The sequence below is a fragment of the Bufo bufo genome, chromosome 5 (assembly GCF_905171765.1).
Source record: "Bufo bufo chromosome 5, aBufBuf1.1, whole genome shotgun sequence".
NCBI classification, from domain to species: Eukaryota; Metazoa; Chordata; class Amphibia; order Anura; family Bufonidae; genus Bufo; species Bufo bufo.
Genome location: NC_053393.1, coordinates 140950738 through 140963395, shown reverse-complemented (window position 1 = coordinate 140963395; position 12658 = coordinate 140950738). Strand labels below are relative to the sequence as shown.

General features: G+C 48.8%; 1 protein-coding gene across 1 annotated transcript in view; it reads right to left on the bottom strand.

Annotated features, from left to right (window-relative positions):
• Positions 1 to 12658, bottom strand: part of PRKDC (protein kinase, DNA-activated, catalytic subunit) — a 448398-nt gene that overhangs the window by 243065 nt on the left and 192675 nt on the right. Inside the window, 2 exon segments of the mRNA XM_040433446.1 lie at positions 7630 to 7762; positions 7919 to 8127. Coding sequence (XP_040289380.1) covers positions 7630 to 7762; positions 7919 to 8127 — 342 coding nt within the window.

Below are 12658 nucleotides of genomic sequence, written 5' to 3'. Positions count from 1 at the left end.
TGCGGATCCGATCCATCTATCAGTGGATCCGGAAAAATCATGCGGACATCTGAATGGAGCTTTACAGGGGGTTGATCAATGACAGGGGGGTAATCAATGACAGGGGGGTGATCAGGGAGTCTATATGGGGTGATCACCCCCCCTGGAAGGCTCCAGGGAGACGCATGTATGTGTTTTGCGGATCCGATCCATCTATCAGTGGATCCGTAAAAATCATGCGGACATCTGAATGGAGCTTTACAGGGGGTTGATCAATGACAGGGGTGTAATCAATGACAGGGGGGTGATCAGGGAGTCTATATGGGGTGATCACCACAGTCATTGATCACGCCCCTGTAAGGCTTCATTCAGACGTTCGTATGCGTTTTGCGGATCCGATCCATCTATCAGTGGATCCGTAAAAATCATGCGGACATCTGAATGGAGCTTTACAGGGGGTTGATCAATGACAGGGGGGTAATCAATGACAGGGGGGTGATCAGGGAGTCTATATGGGGTGATCAAGGGTGAATAAGGGGTTAAGTGAAAGGGGGGGGGTGTAGTGTAGTGGTGCTTGGTGCAACATATTTACTGAGCTACCTGTGTCCTCTGGTGGTCGATCCAAACAAAGGGGACCACCAGAGGACCAGGTAGCAGGTATATTAGACGCTGTTATCAAAACAGCGTCTAATATACCTGTTAGGGGTTAAAAAAAACACATCTCCAGCCTGCCAGCGAACGATCGCCGCTGGCAGGCTGGAGATCCACTCTCTTACCTTCCGTTCCTGTGAACGCGCGTGCCTGTGTGCGCGCGTTCACAGGAAATCTCGCGTCTCGCGAGAGGACGCGCCGGCGCGTCCACCCAGAAGAGCAGGGCCGCCGCAAAGACGCAATCCTGCGTACGGCGGTCCTGAGGAGGTTAAAGGTCTGCCCATGCGCAGACCGGAAAGACGAATCCGGCATTGCAGTATAACATTCCTATGAAAAAAATGCCGGATCCAGCATTGAGGCAAGTGTTCCTTTTTCTTGGGCCGGAGAGAAAACAGCAGCATGCTGCGGTATTTTTTCCGTCCTAAAACGTCAAAAAGACTGAACTGAAGACATCTTGATGCATCCTGAATGGATTGCTCTCTATTCAGAATGCAAGGGGATAAAACTGATCAGTTCTTTACCGGTATAGAGCCCTTAAAACGGAACGCTATGCCGGAAAAAAAAGATTTTTGTATAACTTACCAGTAAAATCTCTTTCTCGCTCTTCATTGGGGGACACAGGAACCGTGGTACAGCTATGTCCTCTAGGAGGCGTTGACACTAGATAAAGCTGTTAGCTCCTCCCTGGCAGCTATACCCCCTAAAGCCTGGAGAGAGAGCTTCAATTTGTGCACAAGCAGTAGGAGAAGCAAGCCAACCAAGAAAAAACATGGACCAGCAACCATGCCGAAAGACCCAACGGGGTTCAAACCAGCAACTGCCACAACAACAATATTGGGTGGGTGCTGTGTCCCCCAATGAAGAGTGAGAAAGAGATTTTACTGGTAAGTTATACAAAAATCTCCTTTTCTCGCCCATATTCACTGGGGGACACAGGAACCGTGGGACATCCAAAAGCAGTCCACAGGGAGGGAAAAACCACAGACCCATGGAAGCAAGGGCCCCTGCAGGCATCTAAGAAACTGCCGCCTGCAAGACCATGCGGCCCAAGGCAGCATCCGCCGATGCACAAGTATGTACCTGGTAAAATTTTGTGAATGTGTGTACGGTGGACCAAGTAGCCGCCTTACACAACTGTGCAGCCGAAGCACGATTCCTCCGAGCCCAAGAAGCGCCCACCGCACTGGTGGAGTGAGCCTGACACCTAAAGGCGGAACCCTGCTCCGGGAGCAGTATGGTTCAGCACTTGCAGACCGAATCCAACGTGCAATTGCCACCTTGGAGGCCTCTAATCCCTTGCGAGGACCCTCCGGATGACAAAAAGGGGTTCAGTACGCCGGAAGGGACTGGAGGCTGCTAACAATGATAAGAGCCCTGACAACGTCCAATGATGTAACTCCCTTCCCTAGTGTGTGAAGGAGAGGGACAGTGAAGGAAGGAAAATTTCTTCATTGATATGGAAGTCAAAAACAACCTTCGGGAGAAAGAAGGAATGGGCCGGAGAACCGCCTTATCCTTGTGAAGACCCGGGAAGGGTTCTCTGCAAGAGAGCACCCCCAACAGGGACAACCGTCTGATAGATGTGATAGTCACAAGAAAAACTACCTAGTACCTAGGAGTGGGAGTGAGATCTCCCGAAATAGCTCAAAGGGAGAAGACTTGAGCGCTGAGAGAACTATTTTCAGATCCCAAGGCGGTAGAGGACAGTACGGAAGAACCATATGTGCCACTGCCTGAAGGAAGGTTTCATGGGCACCAAAAGACCCTAATGCCGATGTAAGACCGAACCCTGTGAAGGAATGTCGTCTCTGAGTAGTAGTGACCAAAGGACATCTCCTAGAAGGAGAACGAGGTCGGCGTACCATGCGTGACGGCCAATCCAGAGTGACTAGAAGTTGTCGGAATGCCCTCCATCTTGATCTTCCGTGGAACCCTGGGTAGGAGGGGGAAAACACGTAAAGGAGGGGGAAAACACGTAAAGGAGGGAGAACTCCCGCCAAGGAGATATCAGGGCATCCACGCCGCATGCTTCCGGATCTCTTGCCCAGGAGAGAAGGTGGCAGCTGTGGTGTGGATACCGTTAGCACAACCGGGAACATGGAAGGATTCCCTGTAGAAGGAGGGATGTGGTGGGCGCCACAGCCCACCGGTCTGGACCGGAGCGTGTCTGGAAATGGAAGCCACAAAACAAATATCCTGTGAAAATGCAGATGAGGGAAAGTAGGAGCTACCAAGGCTTGTGGGGTAGCTATGAACCATGAGCAAGAAGGGGAAAAAGATAGGAGAAGAATAGGCTAGGTCTAAGCCCATTCCCTGTCTGAGACCGGCGATATACAGAAATAGCCAGGAATTAAGTGACTGTTTTGAAAAACTCTGCCTGACGAGGAAGCCAGGCAAGGGGAGTCGCACTGTATTGCTAGCCCCATACCACGGCAGAGGAGGGGGCCACCCGCAGAGGCCACCGAATTCAGTGCTAGAAGAGTCCACCACCTGACGAAAGAGCTGTGCAGTAAGAACCAAGTATGTAGTGGTAACGCAATACCGCTCCCACAGTAGTAGCCAGCGCTTGCCCCATCGGCACAAAACTGAGGGGGGGGGGGGGGGCCTGAGACTATCCGTGGAAGCAACAGGAGCAACTGCCAAGCCAGCGCCAGGGTAGGACCCCTACCTGAGGGGGATGTCCCACTGCAGCGACCACAAACTCTAGCATTAGCGAAAAACTGCACCTGTGGAGGAGAACACGCTGTAGTAGCTAAACCAGAGTGCCAACATAACAACTTTCCCAGAGAAGGAGGAGTGGTGGATAGAGAATACGGAGTCAGTGAAACACTCGACTCTCTGGAATGTACTCACCATATATGTGCAATGGTGTACACACTACGTATTAATGCGGACAATTGTTAAAGATGTGTGAATTTTATTTTATATTTTGTATATCTAGGACTGTAATGAGTTAACTTTTTCTTCTACAAGTGCCTCCCCCCCACCCCTCTCTTTGTTTCAAGGCTGGAGAGGAGAGAGAGGGGGGCAAAGTGCTGTGCTGTGAGAAGTGTCTGATTTCTCATCTTTATACAGGTGTCCCATAGAGTGTGGTGGAGATGCATAAGGCAATCATATGGCTTGATGATATATATTATTCACTGCCTATAGAGAAGCACCTCTTTGAAGTGTCACATATGACGTATGCAGTATTATTGTTAGAATAGAAGCCATTACAAAATGGCGATGGTAACGAGATGTTTACATTCGTTCACATTCCAAAGTGGTACTCACTGCGCAGATGTTGAAGTGTTCTCTGTTTCTCTTATCACTTTTTCCTTTTTGACCAATGAAACAATGTTTAAGCCTCAGAGAGGACTGCCCTCTTTTGAAGATGTATAATACGGCTTACCCCATGTAATAAAAGTTAGAGATTGCTTTGACCAACTTCTGTGCCAGTGTTCAGTCTCTCAGCCACGCGTGGATATTAACCCCTGGGGGGGGGTACATTGATCTGGAACACCAGAGTGTATCTAAAATGCCCTAATTTAGGGCGTCTTTATCACAATATCATGACTGGAACAATGGAGGCTCATGGAGATGGGGGTGTCTAGGACACATAAGTGATGCTAGGAAACCCCCTGAGAAGACCGAGGATGTTATAATCATGCGCAACCAGCAGCAAAGGAAAAGAAGGATACAATGAGGAATAGCTCCTGTGTCTACTGGTGGCACCCATATAGCACTAGATTAAGAGTACTGGGCACCCGCGAGTACCGACTGTTGCTACACCCCCTTGTGAAATAAGCAAAGCCACCAGCCGTGGCGTCGCAGAATTGCAGCATCTGAAGATGTTTAGCTATTCCCCCACTAGTGGATCACTTGTGGAAAGGGGTAATGCAAAAGAAAGCACGGTGAGGTGCAACACTCCGCCAATGGAAGGATATCGCGACAGTCGGAGCCGTATTTAATGGTAGTGCAATTACCCTACCTATGGAAGGTGGAATGCATACGGCAAGTACTTAAGCCAGTGGTAGGGATAATACTCCACCTATGAAGGGGGCAAATGCCCAAGGCGAGAACTAGTGCATATGGCGAGTCCTGTAACCCGTCGGAGTGCAATTATTGCACCTAAGTAAGGGGGTAATGCATACAGCATACAATGTAACCAGTGATAATGTCATCGCGCCACCAATGGAAGGGGCTAATGCATATGGCAGGTACCAAACCCCATGTTATTATACTTAGTCCACCAATGGCAGGGGACAATGTATAAGGCAAGTACTGTATCCCGAAGTAGTGCAGTTACTCCGCCTAAGGAAGGGGTAATGCATACGACAAGTACTGCTGGCCACCGTAGATGCAATCTCGGGAGATTGCTTCAGACTCATGTCAGGGTCTAAACCAGTGATTCTCCCCCCAACCATTCGGACGGACCCTCCCCTGAGAGGGATGGTGTGTCTGAGCGTTACTCAGGGAGGAAGAGTGGGGGTGCGGAGATATTCGAGGATAAAAGATGTCCTGCTGTGGTTCGCTTGCGCGTAGGGCTACCCCTCAGAATCTCGCCCCTGGCAGTTGCAGACTGCGCAGCTGGGGACTTATCAACCAAACTACCCAGGGGGTGGAATGGAAACTTCTAGAGGTCTCTCCACCGGATTGCGAAGGCGGTGCATTATCAACCAAACAACCCCGGAGGGTGGTTGGGAGGTTCCAGAGGTCCCCCACTGGATTGCGCAGGTGGAGAATTGTCAACCAAACGACCTTGGAGGGTGGATTGGGAAGTTCCAGCGGTCCCCCACTGGATTGCGCAGGTGGAGAATTATCAACCAAACGACCCAGGAGGGTGGATTGGGAATGTCAGAGGTCCGTAGTGAAATGTCAGAGGTCCGTAGTGAAATGTCAGAGGTCCTTTATTGAATTGCGCAGGTGGAGAATTATCAACCAAACGACCCAGGAAGATGGATTTGGAATTCCAGAGGTTCTCCACTGTATTGCGCAAGTGGAGAATTATCAGCCAGACGGCCCCGGAGGGTGGATTGGTAATACTGCAGCTGTCCTCCACGGGATTTGTAAAGGTGAAGAATTATCAACCAAACAGCCCCGGGGGGGCGGATTGGGAACTATGAAAGGTCCTCCTTATCCGAGATAGGACACGGGCCCAGTCTGGGACCACACAGACAGGGTGGTCCTGCGGTGATGAGGGCTGAGAAGGGGGACCCGTATGGACGCACATTATTTTATTTTTTCATGAAAACTAGGAAGCCGGCCTCAATGACAAAAGGCAGGAAGGGGATAAATTCCTTCACATCATGGCACACTGTACTAGAGGTAGAACCCCAAATTATCCGGTGCCGGCCTAAAGAGGTGGCTGGCCAGAAACTGTTAAAGGGAATCTGTCACCTATTTTGACACTATTAAACCGTTAAAATAGCAATGTGCAATAAAGAACCTTCTTACCTACATGTGTCTTCTTTCTTTTATTCAACTTTTCATTCTTATAAAAAAGCGATTTTTCTGATATGTAAATGAGGTTCCAAGGTGCCCAGAGGGGCATTACTCTGCTCTGGTGCCCAGTAACGCCCCTCTTTAGTGCCCAGCCGGCCTTTCTTCCAAACCCAGCACGCCTCCTCATAAATAAATGTCCTTCCACATACTGGCCGAACGGCGCCGCCCCCTCCCCAACACGTAATTTAATTTATTCATTGCACCATAGTGCTTCCTCCTCTCTTAGCCTACGGCGCCGCCCCCTCCCGATTACATCATTTAATTTATTCACTTCATTGGGCGTTTCTTCCTCCTCTCTTGGCCTACGGCGCCGCCCCCTCCCATTACGTCACATGTATTCATAGCACCGGCCGTCCCTTCCTCCTCTCCTGTCTCAGAGGCAACAGCTCTCTGATTATGTCACTGGGCTCTGCGCATGCCCAGTGACAATATTGAGGCTGTTGCCCTCTGGAACAGGAGAATCGTGCAGGCGCAGGCACTCACAGATACTGCGCCTGGGCGGGATTTCTGAGTACAGGAGAGGAGGAAGGGAGGGCCGGTGCTATGAATACATGTGACGTAATGGGAGGGGGCGGCGCCATAGGCCAAGAGAGGAGGAAGGAACGCCCGATGAAGTGAATAAATTAAATGACGTAATCGGGAGGGGGCGGCGCCGTAGGCTGAGAGGGGAGGAAGCACGATGTTGCAATGAATAAATTAAATGACGTGGTGGGGAGGGGGCGGCGCCGTTCGGCAAGTATATGGGAGGACATTTATTTATGAGGAGGCGTGCTGGACTTGGAAGAAAGGCCGGCTGGGCACTAAAGAGGGGCGTTACTGGGCACCAGAGCAGAGTAATAACGCCCCCCTGGGCACCTTGGAACCTCATTTACATATCAGAAAAATCGCTTTTTTATAAGAATGAAAAGTTGAATAAAAGAAATTAGACACATGTAGGTAAGAAGGTTCTTTATTGCACATTGCTATTTTAACGGTTTAATAGGGTCAAAATAGGTGACAGATTCCCTTTAAGGCTGTCTTGAGGACGTGTGGGCGGAGCTCAGCAGGTGTCTGGGGGAGTAGGGCGTTCCCCCAGGGGACGAAGGCTGCGGCCCATGAGGCCACTAAGCGGCGATCCAAAGAGAGTGGGGAACCATTCATTTCAATGGGTCCGCAAAAGAATAGAACATGTCTTTTATTGTTACAGCCAAGGATAGGACTGTTCCATTAAGGGCCAGCTGTTTCATTCCGCAAAATACGGAATGCACATGGACGTCATCCATATTTTTGAAGATGAGTGTTTTGTGGAGCACAAAATACATAAGGTCGTGTGCATGAGGCCTAATTGTTCTGACACATGTATTGCAAGTAAGGCAGCTCTGGTAAAATTAAGACGGATACAGGAAGCCAAGAAACTCCAGATACTTAGTACCCAATCATTAGTTCTAAGCCGGAGGAAGAAAATCCTTGATCGATAGATAGCTTGCAGAAATTTACATTACATTTACATTTGTGTGTTCTGCTTAGTTTTCTCACCTTTGCGTGCAGAACAGAAGTCAACAACTGTGCCTTGTACAGCTGGTTACAAGCAGATAGCGTGGCACCCAACTTAACACTCTGATGTCTGATATCTGGATCACACAAATTAACAGTACACAGATCTTCAATCCTGTTCATGGTTAAAATAAAATACAATGAGAGGTTAAAAACAGTCAATGAGTTTCACCATTTCAGTAAAGTTTCACTCTGCATACCATCAGATAGCGCAAATAAGCATTCAAATGTAAACCGCAGAATAAATTCTATAATTGTGAAAGTCGTTTACCGTTCCATTGTCATTTTTTTCTGTAAACACGTTTCCAAGATTCTCCTATATGGTGATTTTGCTACTGCTTTCAGCAACTGTACACACACATCTGGAAGGTTCTTCATGACTTGAACATCTGCCGTATTGAATCCTATACTTAATGGATCACATATAGTAACCGCTGCTAATTCCCACATGGAGTTATTCAGAAGCTCATCCTCAAGATTCTACAAGAGATAATACACAGGGTAATAAGAAAACAACAATGCTCCTGTACTAATTACAAGTAAAATAAATAAACTTCCCATTCTATAATTATATTAAAGGGGTTCTCCAGGATTTTCATAGTGAAGGCCAATCGTCAGGTAGGTCATCAATATGAGACCAGTGGGGGGTCTGTTTCCCAGAACCCCTGTGGATCAACTGTTTGAGAAAGCTACGTTGCTCACTCTGGTGAGCGCAGTGGCCTCCTCACAGCTTACCATGCAAAGCGCCATCCACTGGATAGCAGCTGTGCTTGGTATTGCAGTTCAGCTCAATTTACTTGAATGGGAATGATCTGCGCCTAGGCCATGTGACCCATGAATATGACGCCACTGGCCTAGGAGGAGGCCTAAGCGCTCATGGAGCGTGGCAGCATCTTCATACAGCTGATCGTGGGGTGCAGGGAGTCTGAGCCCTGCCAATGTAATCTTGATGACATATCCTGAGAATAGGCTATCAATATCAAAATCAAGGAGAACCCCTTTAATATCATTACAAAAAAGTACACATGAAACCGATACAGAAGACTCACATGGATCCATCACTGCCAGATTGTGAATCACTTCACAGTAAAATCTCTTTCTCGCTCTTCATTGGGGTACACAGGAATCGTGGGTATAGCTATGTCCTCTAGGAGGCGTTGACACTAGATAAAGCTGTTAGCTGCTCCCTGGCAGCTATACCCCCTCCAGCCTGGAGGGAGAGCTTCAGTTTGTGTACAAGCAGTAGGAGAAGCAAGCCAACCAAAGAAAAAACATGGAACATCAACCATGCCAAGGACCCAACAGGGTTCAAGCCAGCAACTGCCACAACTGTGGTTGAACAACAATACTGGGTGGGTGCTGTGTCCCCTAATGAAGAGCGAGAAAGAGATTTTACTGGTAAGTTATACAAAAATCTCCTTTTCTCGCCCATATTCATTGGGGGACACAGTAACCGTGGGACGTCCAAAAGCAGTCCACAGGGAGAGAAAAAAAACAGACCCATGGAAGCAATAGTCCCTGCAGGCATCTAAGAAACTGCCCCCTGCAAGACCATGCGGCCTAAGGCAGCGTCTGCCGATGCAATTATGCACTTGGTAAAATTTTGTGAATGTGTGTAAGGAGGGCCAAGTAGCCGCCTTACACAACTGTGCAGCCGAAGCGCGATTCCTCCGAGCCCAAGATGCGCCCACCGCTCTGGTGGAGTGAGCCATGACACCGAAGGTCAGAACCCTGCCTCGGGCGCGGTATGCTACAGCAATTGTAGACCGAATTTAGCGTGCGATTGCCACCTTGGAAGCCGCCAATCCATTTCGATGACCCTCCGGAATGACAAACAAGGGATCTGTACGGCGGAAGGGCCCGGAGGCTGCTAAATAAATCTTCAGAGCTCTGACAACATCCAAATGGTGTAATTCCTTTTCCTTAGGGCGTGAAGGAGATAGGCACACTGAGGTAAGGACAATTTCCTCGTTAATATGGAAGTCAGAAACCACCTTCGGAAGAACAAAGGGACAGGCCAGCGAACCACCCTGTCACTGTCACTATGAATAACCAGGAAGGGTTCTCTGCAAGAGAGCGCCGGCAACTCAGACACCAGTCTGATGGAAGTGATAGCGACCAGAAAAACTACCTTCCAGGACAGGAGTCGGAGAGAAATCTCCCGCAAGGGCTCCAGGTGGGGGAAGCCTGGAGCGCTGAGAGGACTAAATTCAGATCCCAATGCGGTAAATGAGGAAGGTACAGAGGAACCATATGTGCCACTCCCTGAAAAAAAAAAAAGTCCTTACAGGCCCCAAGGGGGCAAGAGGGAGCTGGAAAAGAATAGAAGTACCGACACCTGACCCTTCAAAGAACCAAGGGCCAGATCAAGGTCCAACCCTGATTAAAGGACAGGAACGTGGGGAGAGAAAAAACGAAGTGGTGGAATATTTCGGATTTTACAGAACCCAGGAAGGACCTCCAGGTCCTGAAATAGATCCTGGACGACGCAGGCTTCCAGGCCTAATTCATAGCGCGGATGACATCCGCCGAAAAACCTCTGCTCGTTAGAATGGCGGTTTCAATGGCCACGCCGTCAAACAAATGCTGATGGAAGACCAGACCCTGCGAAAGAAGGGCGTCTCTGAGTGGCAGTGACCGAGGGACGTCTCCTAGAAGGAGAACGAGGGAGGGCCGTGGCCTGACCGGCGATGTAGGAAGTCGCACACCGCTGAGCTCCCGACCTAATCCTCCATCATCCTGCGGCTGGCTGCCTCATTTCCACACCGGATCGCTGCCACAACATCTGCGGTGCCTCATCGCCCTACGGATCCCTCCATGATTATGACGAGGTCCGGTAAAAAGGACCGGGAGGTGGCAGGGCCTACAGCAGCAAAACAAAATGGCGCCGCCGCGCCTGACAAAGCGGCTGAGATCGTGGCGCAGCTGGTACAATACGCCCGTTCCTGCTCTCCTGCGGGCGGTGCAGAGGATGCGGGCCCCCCTAATCCCAAAACTGCCCCTGAAATGAAGGTGTCTGATGCCCCTGATGTAAAGGCCCAAAGTGCCCAAGATGGCGGACACCATGAGGACCAGAAGGGATCCGTCCCAGAAACCTGCCTCGCGGCTGCAGACCAGGCCCACTCGGTACAAGCAGAGCCCTCAATCCTCCCCCTGCCACAGATTACGGACCCTACTAGCAAAGATATATATGCTGCAGTACAACAATGCAGCTCTGCTTTGCTTACTTTGAATACCTCAGTGGGATCACTGCAGGAGAAAATGTCATTTATCCGACAAGATATGCGGAAGATAACGGAAAGAGTTACAGAAATTGAAGATCGGGTGGGCCGCTTGGAGGATCAAGTTCCGCCGGTAAAGCGCGACTTAACCAAGGTCATTCATAATATCACGCTTCTGATAAATAAAGCGGACGACCTGGAAAATAGGTCCCGCCGTAACAATCTCTGCTTAATATGAATTCCAGAGAGCGCTGAGGGACAATATCCTGTCTGATTTTGTAAAGATTGGATCAAAAATACGGTTCCTAAGGACTCCCTATCTCCTTTCTTTGCTATTGAAAGAGCGCACAGGGTGCCATCTCGTCCTCGGCCTCCGGGGGACCCTCCCAGACCAGTCTTGATGAAGCTCCTATATTTCCAGGACAGGGATGCTATTCTTCGTAAGGAGCGGGATCATCCAGATCTCTCCATCAGTGGATATAAAGTCTCTATCTTCCCGGACTTTTCAGCAGAACTGCAGCGTCGTAGAGCCCGTTTCCTGGATGTAAAACGTACTCTGAGGTCCCATGGAATTCAATATTCTATGCTCTACCCGTCTAAACTACATGTGCAATTTCAGGGCAAACCCCACTTTTTTGAGTTGCCGGAGGAAGCATATCGGTGGACTGAACAATCGGGTTGCCTTTCTATGTCGGGAGAAGATTCATCGTCGCAGACCTGAAGATGTTCTTCTGCAGCTATGACGGACATTTGCCTTCATACCAGGGCGGATGAGTATTCTGCTCTCCATTTGCACTAACCTTACTTTTTTTCTGCAGCACAATATCCGTTGTTTCTTACGATTTTTTGCCCTTTCCTGATGCCGGTTAATATATATGCTTTCTCAGGGATGCTGCTTGCTCCTGTGATGGTTCTTTTGATACCACACAGAAATAATCAGCCGCTTATTATGTTTGCGTATTATTGGCCGGGTTGCTGTTTGGGAGTTCTGATAACTATTTTTATGTCAACTTTTTATGTGGGCTTGTTATTGCTTCCTATGTTGTGGGTTACAGGAAAAACTTTTGTGCCTCACACTCTCCGTTGGGACTATCGAGAGTCCCTTCTTGTAGAATTTGTTATGTTTTCTTTTTTTGGGGGAATTTTCTGAGCAGAGCGACAACTTTCCTTATTGAAATACGTCTGGGCGATGAAATCAGATATAGCGGATCTTTTGTTATCCTTCAGATGTATGTACCGTTGAGTGATGGCAGGTAAAACCAATATTATAGCTTGGAATGTGAGAGGCTTGGGCAGTCCAATCAAGCGCCAGGCGGTATTTACTGCTGTTCAACCTTATCAACCAGCCATTTTATGTCTTACTGAGACCCATCTGACACGCCAACATCACAGACTGCTGGCTAAGCCTTGGATTTCACAAGCCTTTCATTCTACCTTCTCCTCGCAAGCTAGAGGGGTCAGTATTCTGGTTCACAGAGCCATCCCGTTTGAATGCCATTCAAGTAAACTAGAGACAGAGGGGCGGTATGTTTGCTTACACTGCACTATTTTTTAGGGTACAGTTCCTGTTGATAGTTGTCTATGTCCCACTCCCGTATTCCACTGTGGCAATCAAGGAGATTTTGGAATGGATCTCTTACAAACCGCAGATTCCAATATTGATGGTAGGAGATTTTAATAAATTGTCATGATCCTGATTTGAACAGGTTTTTATCGTCCCAGGCTGCGACATCTTCTGGAGAGACCTCATTGGCAAGACTATTAAGAGAGGTAGATTTATATGACCTCTG